Here is a 20,755-nt window from a genome sequence, read left to right on the forward strand (position 1 = left end):
GGGTATCCACAGTGAGAGAATATGTACAGTATGTAATGAGTGAGTATCTGTGTACATTATACATGGTTAGGGATAGATATAGATAGATATATATAGACAATATGTATATCTATATACAGTATCTATATATATATTATACACACACTACCGTTCAAAAGTTTAGGGTCACTTAGAAATGTCCTTGTTTTTTAAAGAAAAGCAACATTTTTGTCCATTAAAATAACGTCAAATTGATCAGAAATACAGTATAGACATTGTTAATGTTGTAAATGACTATTGTAGCTGGAAACGGCTGAATTTTTGTGGAATATCTACAGAGGCGTACAGAGGCCCATTATCAGCAACCATCACTCCTGTGTTCCAATGGCATATTTTGTTAGCTAATCAAAGTTTATCATTTTAAAAGGCTAATTGATCATTAGACAACCCTTTTGCAATTATTTTAGCACAGCTGAAAATTGTTGTTCTGATYAAAGAAGCAATAAAACTGGCCTTCTCTAGACTAGTTGAGTATCTGGAGCATCAGCATTTGTCTGTTCGATTACAGGCTCAAAATGGCCAGAAACAAAGAACTTTCTTCTGAAACTTGTCTGTCTATTCTTGTTCTGAGAAATTAAGGCTATTCCATGCGAGAAATTGCCAAGAAACTGAAGATCTTGTACAACGCTGTGTACTACTCCCTTCACAGAACAGCTCAAACCAGAATAAAAAGAGTAGTGAGCAAGAGGACAAGTACATTAGAGTGTCTAGTTTGAGAAACAGACGTCTCACAAGTTCTCAAGTGGCAGCTTCATTAACTAGTACCCGCAAAACACCAGTCTCAACGTCAACAGTGAAGAGGTGACTCCTGGATGCTGGCCTTCTAGGTAGAGTTCCTCTGTCCAGTGTCTATGTTCTTTAGCCCATCTTAATATTACATTTTTATTGGCCAGTCTGAGATATGGCTTTTTCTTTGCATCCCAGAGTCGCCTCTTCACTGTTGACGTTGAGACTGGTGTTTTGCGGGTACTACTTAATGAAGTTGCCAGTTGAGGACTTGTGAGGTAAGGGCCTTCCCCAAGGGCCTTCCCCAAACTGTTGCCACAAATTTGGAAGCATAGAATTGTCTAGAATGTCATTGAATTCTGTAGAGTTAAGATTACCCTTCACTGGAACTTTGGGGTCTAGCCCGAACCATGAAAAACAGGCCCAGACCATTATTCCTTCTCCACCAAACTTTACAGTTGGTTCTCTGCTTTGTGTCAGGTAACATTCTCCTGGCATCCGCCAAACCCAGATTCATCCGTTAGACTGCCAGATGGTGAAGCGTGATTCATCACTCCAGAGAACGCGTTTCCACTGCTCCAGAGTCCAATGGAAGCAGGCATTACACCACACTAGTCGACGCTTGGCATTGCGCATGGTGATCTTAGGCTTGTGTGCGGCTACTCTTATGGGCAGAAGCAGAAGCTCCAGACAAACAGTTATTGTGCTGAGATTGCTTCCAGAGGCAGTTTTGAACTCAGTAATGAGTGTTGCAACCGAGGACAGACCCTTTTTACTCGCTTCAGCACTTGGTGGTCCTGTTCTGTGAGCTTGTGTGGCCTATCACTTCGTGGCTGAGCCGTTGTTGCACCTAGACGCTTCCACTTCACAAAAATGACACTTACAGTTGACCGGGGCAGCTCTAGCAGGGCAGAAATTTGACGAACTGACTTGTTGGAAAGGTGGCATCCTGTGACGGTGCCACGTTGAAAGGCACTGAGCTCTTCAGTACGGGCCAGACCACTGCCAATGTTTGTCTACGGAGATTGCATGGTTGTGTGCTCGATTTTATACACCTGTCAGCAACAGGTGCTGGGACATTTTCAGCTTCCAGGAATTGTGTACAGATGCTGAAACATGAGGTGATGGCGGCGGATGGCATGACAATGGATCTTGACACTATCTTGATAAAATCCAATTGTGTTCATTGTCTGTAGGTTATGCCTGTCCATACCATAACCCCATGCCACCATGGGACACTATTCACAACGTTGACATCAGCAAACAGCTCGCCCACACAACGCCATATACGTGGTCTGCGGATGTGAAGCCGGTTGGATGTACTGCCAAATTCTCTAAAACAACCTTGGAGGTGGCTTATGGTAGAGAAATTAACATTCAATTCTCTGGCAACAGCTCTGTTGGACATTTCTGCAGTCAGCATGCCAATTGCATGCTCCCTCAAAACTTGAGACATCTGTGGCATTATGCTGTGTGACAAAACTGCACATTTTTGAGAGGTATTTTTTTTGTCCCCAGCACAGGGTGCACCTGTGTAATGATCACGCTGTTTAATCAGCTTCTTACTATGCCACACCTGTCAGGTGGATGGATTATCTTGGCAAAGGAGAAATGATCACTAACAGGGATGAAACACAAATTTGTGCACAAAATTTGAGAGAAATAATATTTTTGTTCGTATGGAACATTTCTGGGATATTTTATTTCAGCTCATGAAACCAACACTTTACATATTGAGTTTATATTTTTGTTCAGTATATACTGTATATACCCTGGGTGGGTTGGCCTGCAGGGCGCTAAGGTAGTTATCCAGGGCCATGCGACGGCAGCTGTTGAGCAGGGCCTCTACCCGGGCCATGTGGGTCTCAACCAACTGCTGTCTCTCTCCTGCTGCCTCCTGCTCCAGGGCCTCCACCTTCTCCTGGAAGTGCTGCACACAAGAGCACACAGAAACATTAATACACACTAGTATACACACACACACATTACTGACACACACATAGGCACGCATGTGTATTGATGTGTATACAGGGCTCATCTGTAAAAGAGACCTTGGTTTCAGTATGACTCCATGTCATAATTAAGGGTAAATAAAAACTATATATACTGCGCGCGCACACACAGCCCAGGTACCTGAATGACTGCCTTCTTGTCAGCGTGAGGGAGACTCTTGGCCTGTCTCTCTGCCGCCTCCCACTCTCTCATCACCTGGAGAGAGACATCAGAAAACACACCTTTCAGTTCACATCAGAGAAGGGATACTTCTCTCTCTCACATACACACATACGTACACCAGTGCTTTTGCCCCTAATATGACTTGGTGGGGTAACTGGGAATGTGTAACATTGTTCATTTGGAACCTTTGCATCATCACATCACAAACCGAAGGTCAGTTATTGTCACCCTGTGTGTGTGTTGATATGCTGTGTTATGGGCAGAATATAACTATTCTTGCTGTTAATGTGGTGACGTGACAAAACTGACTGACTGACTCTCTCTAGTTCAAACACACACACCTGGGACATCCTCTCGCGGTGCTTGGCCTCCAGACTCTCCTTGGCCTTCTGGAAGTCGGCGTGTTCGTTGTCGTCTCCGGTAGACTCCAAGTAATGGTCCACTGCTTCAGGGGGGGAAGGGGCCGTGGTGGGCACTGGGGGAGAGGGGAGGAGCGGAAAGTGGATGTCCACAAAAGGGTCCAGAGAGAGAAGTTAACTGTTAAACAGTGACATATCCTCCTCCCACAAGTCTGCATTATCTGCCACTGTAATCTAAAACTGTACTAAGACGTTGGAGTCCTGTCTGGTGGCACAGATAGATTACAGCAGCTAAGTCTGTCAGCCAGCGAGTGACAGGTCATATATCTGTTTGCCTTGACGTGTGTGATGTGGGAGACTGGAGATAAGATAAGTGAATCAGGGCAGGCGCTGAGTCATCCTCTCCCGCTGAGGAATGTTGTGCTTAACTGGGCGGAAAGTACCAGAAAAGAGAGGGACAGGAAAACAGACTCAACCCACTGACCCACACTGATACAGTCATATGAAGAGAGACTGCTGTTGTTAGGTTAAGCCAGTTAGGACATGAACTCATTAACACACACACACACACACACACACACACACACACACACACACATGTTATACAATCGACACACAACACACCAACACACACCACACCACACAACACACAACACAACACACACACGTCAGACCAGCATAAATCACTAGACATAAATATTGTCGCACACAAACGAGACTCATAAGCTCCCATGTTTATTGAGCTGGTTAGTAAGTGATGGAGTGAGTAAGAGAATTGTTTGCGAAAGCAGTAAAAGGTTAAGTGAGGGAGGGAGTGGTGATGGCTATTTCCCTGCTTAGATAGTTCCCTCATTTCTCAGGTGTTTCTTAAGTCTCTATATATATTTTTTTTAAACCAGAATGACCTAATCGAAAGGTTAACCTCTGTCTGTACACCCACTAGATCAGACTATATTGATAGGAACCCTCTGCACTTCCCACAGTATTGAATAGCTGAGATGGAACTGCAGACCTGGACTCAGAGACCCTGGACCTCAGGGGTGGGTAGACACGCCCCGAGGGGGAGGGTAGGGAGGAGGGCAGGGGGGAGAGGGCAGAGGGGGAGGGAGGGGGGAGGGGAGCGAGGGACCCGCCGGAGAGGACCCCCCCCCCCGACCCCCCCCTGGACTCAGACCCTGGACTCAGACCCTGGACTCAGACCCTGGACTCAGACCCTGGACTCAGACCCTGGACTCAGACCCTGGACTCAGGAAAATTAAAGACCAATAAAATGTCTAAATGCAGTGTTTTTTTATTGACCATTTTCCTTCATTGACCAACGTGTTGCTTAATCTAGAACAGAAACATTTTCCCCTTTCAGAGCTGGTAGTACATAAGGGAAGAGGGATACCTAGTCAGTTGAACAACTGAATGCATTCAAGCAAAATGTGTCTTCCGCATTTAACCCAACCCCACTGAATCACTTATGCTCCAAGTGTCATAAGAGACATCAGACAGACGGTGTCAGACAGACAGCCGGCTCAGAAAGGTAGACAGCAGGGTGGACAAGGCCCAAGGTAAGGGGCACAGAGGGCCGACTCAGCACGTGCCCTACATACCTCAGAGAGACACACACACACTCTTAAACACACGACACGTGGTATGTACACATACACACAGAGCAAACACACACACTGCTTGGGTGTGTGTTTACACATAACATGTTCAAACGTACACACTCCATCTTATCCATCTCCACAAACCAACCAACAAGTATTTCTCTCTTTCCATCCATGGCGTGTTCTTACCTCTGACAACTTCCTCAACCGACTCAGTGGTGGTCGTGGTGGTAGTTGTCATGGCGATGTTGGAGGTGCGTTCACCACTGTCCCGTTTGTCAGTCACATCATCTTCATCCTCATCACCGTCACCGTCCTCGTCCCTATCGAAGGCATCCTCATCATCCTCAGTGGTGGCAGCCCCCTGATCCGCCTGGTGAAGCATGCTGTAGGGAGGGTGGGTGTTCGTGAGTGTGTGTAGTCTGGTTGTGAAGGTTATCTGTCAAAAGTGTTTAACCACTGGTTTCATGAACTTGAGTAAGCATTTAAGATTATATATGTGTGCTTAATTGTTTGTGTTTGATCTGGTAATGCACCCGTGCTTGTGCCTTTGTGTTTGTGTTTGTGTTGTGTGTGTGTGTGTGTGTGTGTGTGTGTGTGTGTGTGTGTGTGTGTGTGTGTGTGTGTGTGTGTGTGTGTGTGTGTGTGTGTGTGTGTGTGTGTGTGTGTGTGTGTGTGTGTGTGTGTGTGTGTGTATATGTGCGCATGTGTGTATACCCATTATCGGTGTATTCAGTCTCGGCTCCGCCCCACCACACGTCAGACTCAGTCAGCTCGACGCTCTCTGACTCGCGATGCGTGTCTGCCGGGCAACACACAAACTCCACCCCTCGGAAAAGGTCGATGCCACATGGCAACAGCATGCCGTAGTCATGGAGATTCATGGTGCGGTCTCCACAGGACTGATAATAATAGTAATTTGAAAGAATCTACACAGGTCTTTACACGCAATTACATATCTCTAGACGGTTTCCTGATCAGGTCACATGGTCAGGAAAAAACAATCATATGAGGCAAAAAAGAACCTTCTTACAATTATAGCTCTGGTTGACTCAAATTCTGTGAAATAATTGAAGGAGGGAGGATAGGATGAGAGGATTCAGGCTTGCAGGAATGGATGGATGGAGACAAAAAATTGCTGAGTGACCACAGCACAGCACACACTCTCCCAGAATATTAGAGAGAAAGGAAAGAGAACACTAGATAGATAGAGAGAACACTAGATAGATGAGAGAACACTAGATAGATGAGAGAACACTAGATAGATGAGAGAACACTAGATAGATAGAGAGAACACTAGATAGATAGAGAGAACACTAGATAGATGAAAGAACACTAGATAGATGAGAGAACACTAGATAGATAGAGAGAACACTAGATAGATAGAGAGAACACTAGATAGATGAGAGAACACTAGATAGATAGAGAGCGGAGAAAGGAGTAGAGAATACGAGAGAGAGAGCGAGAGGAGGAGAGAATACTAGATAGATGCAGAGAGCAGAGAGGAGGAGAGAATACGAGAGAGAGAGCGAGAGGAGGAGAGAATACTAGATAGATGGAGAGAGCAGAGAGGAGGAGAAAATAATAGAGAGAGAGAGAGAGATAAAGGGATACAAGGATAAAGAAAGATATTAAATGAGAAGGCACGGAAAGAGTACAAAGAGAAGCTCCTCATGGACAATCCAGAGACACTTTTTGCTGACTGCTACAAAAATGGAAACGTAAGCAACCTAATCTTCAACACAGACCATCCCTGGGCATGGCACACAGTGATAACAGCACACTACCCCTCTTTTAAGAGACAGGGTATTGGTGGAGGGAGGAAAATCAGAATACTGGAAAACAAGGACCCTGAGACTGAGACCTTCTGTCAACCTGTACAGGAATGGAACGGTGGTGGTGCAGGGCAACTTCATACATTTCCAAAAGGACTTCCACAGAATCAAAGCGAGAGCACGGCAGGAGAAGCTTTCTCTTGGTGATGACTCATCCACCCCAAGCGAGTCTGATCACACCTCTTCAAACTGTCCTGCAGACGAGGATAGTCGCCCCCCCCTGCACTGAACACACCCAGGTCCTACAACTGCACTGCTCATCCATCATTGATAGGATAAATTCACTGAGCTGGAGAGAGACATGGTGGAGCTCAGAGAGCTCCACACTCCAGACAGCACAGACACACAAAACAGACCAGCACGACACCTACCCCCCTACAGTACCCAGAGAGCTAAAGGTGGAGATGGCTGCCTGAGAGAGCTGGCTACACTCCGGTCTGAGAGAACTTGAGGAGGAGAGAGAGGAACACACAGCCCAGCTAACAGCACTACAGGAGGAGGTGAGAAAGCTGAGGTGCGACAATGAACCACTCATGAGAGAGCTAGCCACCCCCCTAGAGAAGCCAACAGAACAGCCCACTTCAGACCTTGATCACAGCCTTAACAGCAGGCCCCGTTCACCCACAGGATAGCTCTCCTCACAATACCCCCACACCCACTGAGGACACAGAAAAGCCACATCATAATACACACAGGTACAAATGACCTGACAGCCCAGCAGGAAAGGGTGGCCACAGCATTGAAAGAGCCTCTTTCACTTTCCACAACACACATGTGGTTACCTCTACCTTGCTACCACGAAAACTTGGTTTTCACCCTGCCGGGACTGTGCCTCAAAACCAAATGTTTACCTGGCCCACCACTCCGACTTGGACAGCATTTACAACCAGGTCAACCTCTACAAGGCAGCAGTCCCCACCTTTGCCAGGACCCTGAAGGACATCACCCTCAACCGCAGCCCCAGCACCTCACACAGGAGCAACAGAAAAACAGACACCCTGCCCAGACCAGTGAGACACCCTCCCAGAACTGCGAGAACCCCCCGGAGGACCTGCACCAAGAGGATCCACACCAAGAGGACCTACACACAGACCACAGCACCACATCCCCATCCCAACCAGTCAACCACTATCCACACCCTATATAGGCCCCCCCAGATCACTCTTATGCCCCCCCCCCACCCCACCCCTGCAGCAACGACCTCAACATGACAGCTGCACATATGCCCAGGCTGTGAGCAGAGCAACAGGCCCAACCCCCACTAATAACCCGCCCATGCCCCATCCTACGACCTAAGAGGTATGTATCAGATGCTCAACATGCTCTGCTCACACCTACTGTAATGGTCCGAGCCTAAATCACACGAAAACACTAGACACTATGGAACACAAAGCTTGTACTATCTCAACCTGGAATATACAAGGTCTAAGGTCATCTGACTTTGGCCAATGTCTGGAAATACAGACATTGTCATCCTACAAGAAACATGGTATTGAGGAGACGGACCCACTGGTTTCCCGCTAGGTTACAGAGAGCTGGTAGTCCAATCCATCAAACTACCACGTGTGAAACAGGGAAGAGACTCAGGGGATATGCTAATTTGGTATAGAGCAGACCTAACCCACTCTATTAAATGAGTCAAAAAGGGAACATTTTACATCTGGCTAGAAATTAATAAGGAAATGATCTCAACAGAGAAACATTTCCTCACGTGTGCTACCTATACCCCTCCCAATAGAATCCCCATACTTTAACGATGACAGCTTCTCCATCCTAGAGGGGGAGATCAACCATTTCCAGGCCCAGGGACATGTACTAGTCTGTGGCAACCTAAATGTCAGAACAGGACAAGAACCTGACACTCTTAGGACACAGGGGAGCAGACACCTACCTGGAGGTAACAGCATTCCCTCCCAAATATGCCCCCCTAGACACAACTATGACAAAACAACCAACAAAAACGGTTCACAACTCCTGCAGCTATGTCGAACACTGGGTCTATACATAGTCAATGGTAGGTTTCGAGGGGACTCTTACGGTAGGTGCACCTACAGGTCATCCCTTGGCAGTAGTACTGTAGATTACTTTATCACTGACCTCAACACAGTCTCTCAGAGCATTCACAGTCAGTCCAGATCACAGCAAAATGACAGTCTACTTGAACAGAGCAATATTCAATCATGAGGCATCAAAGCCAAAGAAACTGCATAATATTAAGAAATGCTATAGATAGAAGGAATGTAGTGTAGAAACCTACCAAAAAACTATTAGGCAACAACAAATTAAATCCCCTTTAGACAACTTTCTGGAAAAAACGTGAAGGTGTAAACTCTGCAGTAGAAAACCTAAACAGTATATTTGATGTCTCAGCTCTCCTATGAAATCAAAACATGTAAATCAGACAACCTAAGAAAATGAACAACAATGACAAATGGTTTGTTGAAGAATGCAAAAACCTAAGAAAGAAATTTAGAAACCTATCAACCATAAACATGGAGACCCAGAAAACCTGAGCCTACGCCTTCACTATGGTGAATCACTAAAACAATATAGAAATACACTGCGGAAAAAGGAGACAGCACATCAGAAATCTGCTCAATGTAATTGAAGAATCCATAGAATCTAACCACTTCTGGGAAAAATGGAACACACTAAACGAAGAACAACCTATCCAAAACGGAGACGGATAAACCACTTCTCCAATCTTGTTGCCTCTATAACAAATAACAAACAGCAAAAACATACATGATCAAATTCAAATAAAAAAATCAACTATTAAAGACTACCAGAACCCACTGGATTCTCCAATTACATTGTATTTTGTCCAGTAGTTCATTCAAACACTCCAACCCAAAAAGGCCTGTAGTGTTGATGGTATCCTAAATGAAATGATAAACTATACAGACCACAAATTCCAATTGACATCTTCCCCAATATTTGGAACCAAGGACTGATCACCCCAATCCACAAAAGTAGAGACAAATTTGACCCCAATAACTACCGTTGGATATTCGTCAACAGCAACATTGGGAAAATCCTCCACATTATCATTAACAGCAGACCCATACATTTCCTCAGTGAAAACAATGTACTGAGCAAATGTCAAATTGGCTTTTTACTAAATTACCATACGACAGACCACGCATGTGACCCGTTTAAGGAAACTAGGTGCATGTCGCAGGTCACTACTTCACAGCAGAGCCTTTTGTTTTACCTTCTCGATCATGTGAACTTCATGTGCCTTAATAACAAAATTGTAAGCCATCTGTAAATACAAATACAATTGTTAAATTCGAAGCCTAGTTGGTTTAGCCACAGAAAAAGTCAGCAACCTTCCCACTAACCATGCTTGGCTAAGATAATGAGTGGGCTGGACATGCCGAGAGATTAGTTTGGATTGGTCTGCCATATAGCACACTTCTGTCTATTTGAGCTGGTCAGTATGTCTAGGTAATCCTGTCTAACGCAGTTTATTCTTTAAATGTATGTCACGGGGGACTAGGTGGGTGAAAGAATCAGACGCAGAGAGAGAGCCGCTTGGGAAAAAATATTCCTTTTACTGCTACACAAAAAATGATAAGCCCGAACATACAGGGCGCAGAGAAACACTTGCAAAAACCCAAAACACACGCACGTAACCAAAAGACAATCCCGCACAAAACAAGGGCGGGTCAAACTCCTAAATATAGGGAAGCTCATTTACGAAACCAAAAAAACCACAGGTGCAACTAATCAGACAAAACAAACAGACAAACGAAAAAGGGATCGGTGGCGGCTAGTAGGACGGTGACGACGACCGCCGAGCACCGCCCGAACAGGCAGGGGAGCCAACTTCGGCGGAAGTCGTGACAATGTATCGCGTAGTAAAACTGCATAAACTTAATATCAAGTTAAAGTATACTGTTAACTAGCTAACGTTAGCTGGCTGGCTCGCTAGCTAACGTTATGTGTATGCTCTCCACTTTCTGGAAGACCGAGTTTTGAAATCAGTGGAATTAGAGTATGATAGCGAAGGAGATGGAGAAAACACCTGTCTCTGGATTACATCTTCAAACTAAGGGCAACCATGGCATCTGACAGGAGACGTGTCCAACCATGATGTATACAGGTAAGATAGTCTAGCTAGCTACATTTTCAGATATGACATGTTTCTAATTTTGATAGAAAGTGGTTTCATTACAAGTTAATGTACTGTTTGCTAGCTAACGTTAGCTTGCTGGCCCACTAGCTAACGTTACGTGTATGATCTTAGTCTTCGTTTATCAGACATATTTGCTTGACTAGTTATAGCCTAATGTTGGCTAGCTAACATTGAACCTGATTGGTTAGCTACCTGTAGATTCATGCAGGGTAGTAACGTCATGAGTTAGGATTATGGTTCATTGTTTACATTCATTGTTTTGTTTTAACAAAATACTTATCTTAGAGTGCCAGAACACCCATTGAATATGGCCAGTGTCAGTAAACGTTGGCAAAAAAGCATAATTAAATTGTTGCCAGCAGCACAGTTACAGTCACCAACGCTCTGGATAACATGAAAACAGCCTAACCAGCTCTACTAGGGTGAGAAAATGGTCAGAGTGGGGTGTTCTCTCATTATGTGTCTGGAAGTAGCTAGCAAGCTGGCCAATGTTAGCCAGTTAGCTTGGGTGCTTGACTGCTGTTGTGGTCAGAACCAGCTCTGCTAGGGCGAGTAATGTGCAGTGAGCTGTTATCGCTCACTTAGATGTCTGGAAGTGGTTAGCAAGTTAGCCTGGGTGCTTACCTGCTGTTAGTACAGAACGCTCGGATCAACCCTTAAAGAAATGGGTGGGGCTAAAGCTTAAGAGGGTGTGAACAATGCTGAATGGGTGTAGACAAAGAAGGGCTCTCCAATAGTAGTACCAAAACATTCAAAGGCCATTTTCTCAAAAGTGAGTTTACAACTTGATCTACTTTCAAAGCAAAATTACTTTCCTATTGTTCCTCAACTGTAGTGTATGATATACAATTTTGTAGCTCTGAGTCTCTACTACATAAGACCGATTTGTGCTGGTCGATCACATATTCACCCTGTAAACTCTAACTGACAGTCAAACAGTCTTCTCATGCTTTGTTGATTTCAAAAAAGCTTGAGACTGTATTTGGCATGAGGGTCTGTTATACAAATTGATGGTAAGGTGTTATAAAATCCATGTACACAAATAATAAGTGTGCGGTTAAAATTAGCAAAAACAAACACACATTCCTTTCCACACGGCCGTGGGGTGAGACAGGGATGCAGCTTAAGCCCCACCCTCTTCAACATATATATCAACTAATTGGCAAGGGCACTAGAACAGTCTGCAGCACCCGGCCTCACCCTACTAGAATCTGAAGTCAAATGTCTACTGTTTGCTGATAATCTGGTGCTTCTGTCCCCAACCAAGGAAGGCCTACAGCAGCACCTACATCTTCTGCACAGATTCTGTCAGACCTGGGCCTTGACAGTAAATCTCAGTAAGACAAAATAATGGTGTTCCAAAAGTCCAGTTGCCAGGACCACAAATGCAAATTCCATCTAGACACCGTTGCCCTAGAGCACACAAACAACTATAAATACCTTGGCCTAAACATCAGCGCTACAGGTAACTTCCACAAAGCTGTGAACAATCTGAGAGAGAAGGCAAGAGGGGCCTTCTACGCCATCAAAAGGAACATCAAATTCAACATACCAATTATGATCTAGCTAAAAAATACTTGAATCGGTTATGATTGTGAGGTCTGGGGTCCACTCACTAACCAAAAATTTACAAAAAAAATGGGACAAACACCAAATTGAGGCTCTGCATTCAGAATTCTGCAAAAATATCCTCATGTACAATGTAAAAGACCAAATAATACATGCAGAGCAGAATTAGGCTGATACCCGCTAATTATCCAAATCCAGAAAAAAAAGCTGTTAAATTCTACAACCACCTAAAAGGAAGCGATTCCCAAACCTTCCACAACAAAGCCTTCATCTATAGAGAGATGAACCTGGAGAAGAGTCCCCTAAGCAAGCTGGTCCTGGGGCTCTGTCAAAAAACACAAACAGACCCCACAGAGCCCCAGGAAAGCAACACAATTAGACCCAACCAAATCATGAGAAAACAAAAAGATAATTACTTGACACATTGGAAAGAATTAACAAAAAATCTGAGCAAACTAGAATGGTATTTGGCCCTAAACAGAGGGTACACAGTGGCAGAAAACCTGACCACTGTGACTGACCCAAAATGAATGAAAGCGTTAACTATGTACAAACTCAGTGAGCACAGCCTTGCCATTGAGAAAGGCTGCCATAGGCAGATCTGGCTCTCAAGAGAAGACAGGCTATGTGCATACTGCCCACAAAATGAGGTGGAAACTGAGCTGCATTTCCTAACCTCCTACCAAATGTATGACCCTATTAGAGACATATTTCCCCCAGATTACACAGACTTGTTGCCACAAGAAAAAGGCAACCAGTGAAGAACAAACACCATTGTAAATACAACACATATTTATGTTGATTTATTTTCCCTTTGTACTTGAACTATTTGCACATCGTTACAACACTGTATATAGCCATAACATGACATTTGAAATGTCTCTATTCCTTTGGAACTTTTTTGAGTGTAATGTTTACTGTTCATTTTATATTGTTTATTCCACTTTTGTTTATTATTAATTTCACTTGCTTTGGCAATGTAAACATGTTTCCCATGCCAACAAAGCTCTTTGAATTGAATTGAGAGAGAGAGAACTAGATAGAGAACGAGAGAGATAGGAGGAGATAATACTAGATAGATATAGGAGAGAGATAGAAGAGGAGAGAATACGAGAGAGATAGCGAGAGAATACGAGAGAGGGGAGACTGGGGAGGAGAGACTGGGGAAGAACATACCTGAACACAACAGAATGGCGTGAAAATGAAGTGAAAAGCATGTGTCCTCACCTCTTTAGCCACGGTGTGCCAGTGCAGATGGCTCTCACACATGTCCATTCTCTCCTGGTGCAGGAACTTGCACTTATCAGGAACCAGCAGCGCATCACTCACAAACTCCCCAACTGCAAAACATACACAGATTACGGAGTCTCTCACACACACTCAAGCACACACACAAACACAGCTTACCCAGGCAGCGGTAGGGCACCACGATGTGTGTGTGACTGCGACACTGCTTGCGTTCCTTCTTGCACCAGTTCTGGATGCTGACTGGCTGGTTGGCCTCCACCACGTTTGTGCTCTGGAGCTCAGGGTACACCTGGGGAAGGAGCAGGGTTCAATGAATGTCCAAGACTTCACACAGTTGTTTTGTATTGGTGTAATATTCACAACATTTACCTCAGATCTGCCTTGTTTATCTTTCTCGCCCTAATTTCATTCCGGTTCCACCCCTATATCTTCCACTCTCCTTATACCTTTCTTTATTTCTCTTTTTCCTACCGCTCACCCTTTCCTCTCTCTGCCACCGTTCCCTCCCCCCTCCCTCCCTCCCTCCCTCTCCTCCAACCTCCTGGCAGTACTGCAGGATGCCCTCCTTGGTTCCGATGCAGCTCTTGGTGCCGGAGGGGTCCGGCTCCCACTTGCCACTCTGGACGTTGACGTGCATGTTGAGCTTCCCACAGAACATGGCTACCTGGGGCTCCGCTAGCAGAGCCACTGAGTCATCAGATGGCACCTGGAGGGATGGAGGAGAGAGACCAAAAGAGATGGTAGATGGTGGGAGGAGCGAGGGAAGATAGAGGGAGTAAGGAGAGGGAGAGAAGGATGGTAGATGAAGGAATAGAGGACATAGGAATGACCGGGGAGGAGAGGGAGTACAGAGGGAGGAAGGATGGTGAAATTACTATAATTACGGTTTAAAAACTTTATTTGCAGTTGAAGTGCACTCAAAAGCTAAAGTGACTCAAAACACAGAAATGTATTCATTCCCACGTTGCAGCTGAGATCAGGTCAATCCGGCTGTAGCTTTCATCATTTCCTCTTAGAACACACACCACCGTGAGAGAGGTCACACACTACTTGAGATAATGTTACCCTCTCACACACACACACACACACACACACACACACACACACACACACACACACACACACACACACAATAACACATTTCCACTCTCCCAACACAGCATAAAGGACTAATATGCTATGAGGGTCACAGCCTCTGTGAATCATTGTGTAATGCCACATTTCAGTTATGACTAAAAAAGCATTAACACTACTCTGAGCCACTTAGCAAGGCCGGCTGGCCGGAGCAATCTACTAAATCACTGACAGGCAAACAGGCAACGTAACAGACTAGCCTGCTTTTAGTCACTCAACATTTATACAGTAGGCTATGTGACAGCCAGGTAGTAAAACAATCCCAAGAAAAGTCCTTGTTATTGACGGGGTCAGTTTCAACAGGAGTAACAGAAACCACATTCCACAATGTTAGGACCTTGGGAGTGTCTGTTATGCTTAGGAAAGAGGATGCTTGTGTTTATGTAGCTTGCCTTGTTCCAACCTTGCCTAGATGTTATATGATACCTGCCACTGGCTGACTGGCACTACGGTACCAACTAACATTTACTAGCTAGCTAGGTGACAGTTGACTTCAGGTCCCATTGTCTCAGGGAAGGTGACATCCCCAGGAGAGGCTGCACTATAGCAGAGAGTAAGAACCACTTCTCTTTGACCTCCTCTTCTCTGCCGTAATCCCAGCAGCTGAGACATCCAGTGTGTTCCGCAGCAATGAAGCATGTTACTACTCTGTGTCAGTGTTCAGTATCATACTCCCTCCCAGCCTCCCACCAGCACTTTTCACCCTGAAGCCAACCCTACACACCACTAGAGCGAGAAGTTGACCTGTCACTCTGGAGACAAGTTGACCCGAGGTGTCAGAGAACCCTTATGAAAAATAAACATGAATTTCACGTGAACACATTTGATCTCATGTGATTTAATTTGATAACATGTGAAGCAACATGTGACAACATCAAACTACACATGACAACATTTACATTTACATTTACATTTAAGTCATTTAGCAGACGCTCTTATCCAGAGCGACTTACAAGTTGGTGCATTCACCTTATGATGTCCAGTGGAACAACCACTTTACAATAGTGCATCTAACTCTAAGGGGGGGGGGTTAGAAGGATTACTTTATCCTATCCTAGGTATTCCTTAAAGAGGTGGGGTTTTAGGTGTCTCCGTGAGCACGTCAGAACATGATCTCATCTGAAATTAATGTGAAAACATGGGGACACAATTTAAATATGTTATAACATCAAACTACACCTGACAACATGTGAAAACACAATCTCAAGTGAAATAAATGTGACAACATTCTGACGCTAAATTTCAACATGTGATACAATGACACTGCAAATGTGAAAACTAAGGTGTCAAATGTAATTTAGAACATTTTACTTTGAAAGGCACAATTGACATTCATTCACTTTTAACAGTCATGGTCCACTACAGGTTTTGTCTAATTCCCAGTTTGTTCTAGGGATGTCCCCAAGGACATTTGTAGAGTTTTGTGTCATGGTCCCTTGGTTTTTGTCTAGTTTCAGTGCAAATATGGTAAATCTACAACTAGATATTGTATTTTTACAGATACATTTAGGTGTTAATGGACAGTGTGCGGATTACTTAGGACTCAACCTCACTTGGGATTTTAACTCACAAACTCTTGGATGCTAGCTACCTGAAGTTCCTGCTGTGCACCAGGACTGTAGACATACTGGAGATTGTCAAGAATACATTTCTGCTAGTTGCAGTAAAAATTAAGTAACTATATACAACAACTTGAAGGTGTGATTTCTATAAAATGCCTTCACTGACTTCTGTTGACAACATGCACATCACTTACACATACTGTAAAAGGCGTGGCTTATTTGAGGTGTGGTTTCAGCTATAGCTCTTTTTGGTCTCCCATAAAAGGGAATGTCATCCCAGTTAATGTTCTCTGTTCATAAACTTTAAAGATTGTTTTTCATGAAATTGTTTGATATTGATCTACATTGATAAAGTTTCATTATAAAGCTACTGGTCCCCTCTCGTGTCAAACACTTGGACTCAGGAGGTGGGATTATTAAGGGAATAAAGAGGCATCACCCTAACTTTCATTTTAATACACTAATCGTAACATGATATTGTCTTACCTAATTTAAATAAGTACTGTTTTGAAACCAACATCAGAGAAGGAATTTGGAGAAGGGTGTGGTTTATATAGCTAGTTAGCTACTCTACTGGTGCCAAAATCTGACTCTAGGGTGTCAGCAAATATAATAAAAATTGTACCTTATTCAACTATGGCAAAGATACTTAAATGTTTCCCCTTTCATCTGTGTCTGGTGTAGTTACTGGCTAGCTAGGTCTTCATCTGTGTCTGATGTTAGCTAGTTACTGGCTAGCTAGGTCTTCATATGTGTCTGGTATTAGCTAGTTACTGGCTAGCTGGGTCTTAGGCCAGCATGGAACAAAAGGCGGGTAAGGGTCATACAAAACTCTGACAGTTGTCAGGTCAACTGTGAACTGCATAGCAAGAGACATGCCAAATGGGAGATGTATAAAACATTGACATCATTGATGCAATGTAAAAAAAATTATAACAAATTTTGTACCCCTTTTTCTCCCAAATTGGTAGTCACAGTCTTGTCCCACCACTGCAACTCCTGTTCCCACTCAGGAGAGGTGCAGTTCGAGAGCAATGCATCCTCCGAAACACAACCCTGCCAAGCCACACTGCTTCTTGACACACTGCTCACTTAACCCGGACGGAAGCCACGCCAATGTGTCAGAGGAAACACCTTCCAACTGGGTCAGCATGCATGCACCCTGCCCGCCACAGGAATTGCTAGAGTCCAATGGGACAAGGACATCCCGGCCAGCAAAACCCTCCCCTAACCCGGACGACGCTGGGCCAATTGTACACCGCCTCATGGGTCTCCCGGTTGCGGCCGGCTGCAACACAGGGCAGGATCAAACCTGGATGTAGTGAAGCCTCTATAGCAATGCGATGCTGTGCCTTAGACTGCTGCGCCACTCAGGCGGCCACTCATTGATGCAATTTTTATGTTGTTTGAGTATCTCCAAATTAGCTTGAGATGATTTTACTGCAACACTGCATCCAAGTTGCTTGACACAGGCGTTTCAAAGAGCCAAGGCAAGCTCATGTTCCCCACCCACTTAGTCTGTATTTTTAAACTTCTTGGTAGTTAGCCATGAGAGAAATGTATTATTTATTTTTGGTGACATTCTAGTCACTCAAAAGTCTATATCACATGGGAATCAGAATGATATCATGGCTTTAGAAGCTTCTGATTGTCTAATTTACATAATTTGAGTCAATTGGAGGTGTACCTGTGGATGTATTTCAAGGCCTACCTTCAAACTCAGTGCCTCTTTGCTTGACATCATGGGAAAATCTAAAGAAATCAGCCAAGACCTCGGAAAAATTATTGTAGACCTCCACAAGTCTGGTTCATCCTTGGGAGCAATTTCCAAACGGCTGAAGGTACCACATAGTATACAAGTATAAAGACCATGGGACCACGCAGCCGTCATACCGCTCAGGAGATTAACGTACTTTGGTGCGAAAAGTGCAAATCAATCCCAGAACAACAGCAAAGGACCTTGTGAAGATGCTGGAGGAAACAGGTACAAAAGTATCTATATTCACAGTAAAACGAGTTCTATATCAACATAACCTGAAAGGCTGCTCAGCAAGGATGCCATCTATTTTGTGAAGTGCACCAGTCCCTCCTGCAGCAAAGCACCCCCACAACATGATGCTGCCACCCCCGTGCTTCACGGTTGGATGGTGTTCTTCGGCTTGCAAGCCTCCCCCTTTTTCCTCCAAACATAACAATGGTCATTATGGCCAAACAGTTATATGTTTGTTTCATCAGACCCCGGGTCATTTACAGCAATGACCTGGGGAATAGCTACAGGGGAGAGGAGGGGGGATGAATGAGCCAATTGGACGCTGGGGATGATTAGGTGGCCATGATGGTAAACATCCCATCCAATCTACACAGGGCAATGTCCCCAATCACTGCCCAGGAGCGTTGGGATATATTTTTATTATATATATTTTTTTTAATTATTACCCCCTTTTCTCCCCAATTTCATGGTATCCAATTGTTAGTAGTTACTATCTTGTCTCATCGCTACAACTCCCGTACGGGCTCGGGAGAGACGAAGGTCGAAAGCCTTGCGTCCTCCGAAACACAACCCAACCGAGCCGCACTGCTTCTTAACACAGCGCGCATCCAACCCGGAAGCCAGCTGCACCAATGTGTCGGAGGAAACACCGTGCACCTGGCGACCTTGGTTAGCGTGCACTGCGCCCGGCCCGCCACAGGAGTCGCTGGTGCGCGATGAGACAAGGACATCCCTACCGGCAAAACCCTCCCTAACCCGGACGACGCTAGGCCAATTGTGCGTCGCCCCACGGACCTCCCGGTCGCGGCCGGCTGCGACAGAGCCTGGGCGCAAACCCAGAGTCTCTGGTGGCACAGCTAGCGCTGCGATGCAGTGCCCTAGACCACTGCGCCACCCGGGAGGCCTGGGATATATTTTTAGACCAAAAGAAAGAGTGCCACCTACTGGCCCTCCAACACCACTTGCAGCAGCATCTGGTCCCCCATCCAGGGATCAACCAGGACCAACCCAGCTTAGCGACAAGCGAGCAGTGGGATGCAAGGTGGTATGCGGCTGGCTAAAAAGTTCCTGTGAACAAGCTGCCATTAAGATACTTGAAAATGTGCAGCTCTTGACCATTACAAGTACTTACAAGGATTACTGAACTGACAATGTCCATAGAGATGCTCAACCCTCATCAACATAACAATAAAACCACTTCAACTGGTACAACATTTCCACTGACGGTTGGAACAAATACAACATATTTTAAACCATGCCCCAAATGAGACCCCACCAGCATATTGCCCCCACCTACATTTCAAAGTGCAGTAATGATTGTACCTAATGCAGTGTTAGTAACCAAGTGGGACATATAATACATAAATAGAAAAAATCCACTTGAACGGCCCTCCAACTCGTAATTAATAGTGGGAAACACGTCTATCCCACATGTTGACCTCTGACGTCACCGACTAAGGAAATGACCTGGATAACAGCATTTTAGCCAGTTAAATTTAACAACAAAACATTATTTATAAAAAGCAATTTATTAATATGGTTTTTAAACTCTTTCATTTGTTTAAGCATCTAAAGTGAGGCAATGCACTTTTTGGCCCATCATACAAATTATCTTAGCATGACTCACTTGCAATTCCATTTAAACTTGTAGGATACTTTAGATGAGCTTATGACAAACTGTTAAACAGTTACCAGCTACTAAATTGAGGTGAAAATAGTGGAAACAACTTAATGTATTTCTACAGCTGAACTATAATAAACATTTCACATGTGAAAAACATTGTTTTTGGAACACTTCACGTGATTTTTCATATGCGAAAACATGTTTGTCGAACACTTCACATGTGATCACGTTTTAAAATGCACAATTCAATTATGACCAGACTTGGGATTTGAACTCACAACCTGGTATTTTGAACATTCTCCTGCGCCACAAAGTCTGTAGCATTCCCCTAAACATTCATTACCTATAACACATCTCTGCCATCTGCACTGCTATTTAATTACAGATTTCAGCAATTTTGGGGTTTTCTGTATAGTTGTCCAATGTTGGTGGGGCATATTATTCTGTTTTAATGTTAGTCCTGAATCACTATGATATATAGTGCCTTCACCTACACACAATTCCCCATAATGACAAAGTGAAGACAGGTTTTTAGACATGTTTGCAAATGTATTAAAAATTTAAAAAGAGAAATACCTTATTTACAATACATAAGTATTCAGACCCTTTGCTATGAGACTCGAAATTGAGCTCAGGTAAATCCTGTTTCCATTGATCATCCTTGAGATGTTTCTATAACTTGATTGGAGTCCACCTGTGGTAAATTCAATTGACTGGACATGAATTGAAAAGGCACACACCTGTCTAGATAAGGT

The 20,755-nt window shown here is 44.3% G+C and overlaps 1 protein-coding gene across 2 annotated transcripts in view; it reads right to left on the reverse strand.

Moving 5' to 3' along the window:
* LOC111959686 (amyloid-beta A4 protein-like) overlaps positions 1 to 20,755 on the reverse strand; it is a 32,839-nt gene that overhangs the window by 5,185 nt on the left and 6,899 nt on the right. Inside the window, exons 2-9 of one of the 2 annotated variants that reach the window (XM_070437531.1) lie at positions 14,229 to 14,396; positions 13,850 to 13,979; positions 13,670 to 13,782; positions 5,615 to 5,799; positions 5,087 to 5,283; positions 3,282 to 3,415; positions 2,899 to 2,973; positions 2,528 to 2,695 (exon numbers count right to left, since the gene is read on the reverse strand). In XM_070437531.1, coding sequence (XP_070293632.1) covers positions 2,528 to 2,695; positions 2,899 to 2,973; positions 3,282 to 3,415; positions 5,087 to 5,283; positions 5,615 to 5,799; positions 13,670 to 13,782; positions 13,850 to 13,979; positions 14,229 to 14,396 — 1,170 coding nt within the window. The remainder of the gene's footprint in view (positions 1 to 2,527; positions 2,696 to 2,898; positions 2,974 to 3,281; positions 3,416 to 5,086; positions 5,284 to 5,614; positions 5,800 to 13,669; positions 13,783 to 13,849; positions 13,980 to 14,228; positions 14,397 to 20,755) is intronic. The other variant, XM_023981445.2, reaches the window with a different exon arrangement.

The sequence above is a fragment of the Salvelinus sp. IW2-2015 genome, linkage group LG36, assembly GCF_002910315.2.
Source record: "Salvelinus sp. IW2-2015 linkage group LG36, ASM291031v2, whole genome shotgun sequence".
In the NCBI taxonomy this organism is placed as follows: Eukaryota; Metazoa; Chordata; class Actinopteri; order Salmoniformes; family Salmonidae; genus Salvelinus; species Salvelinus sp. IW2-2015.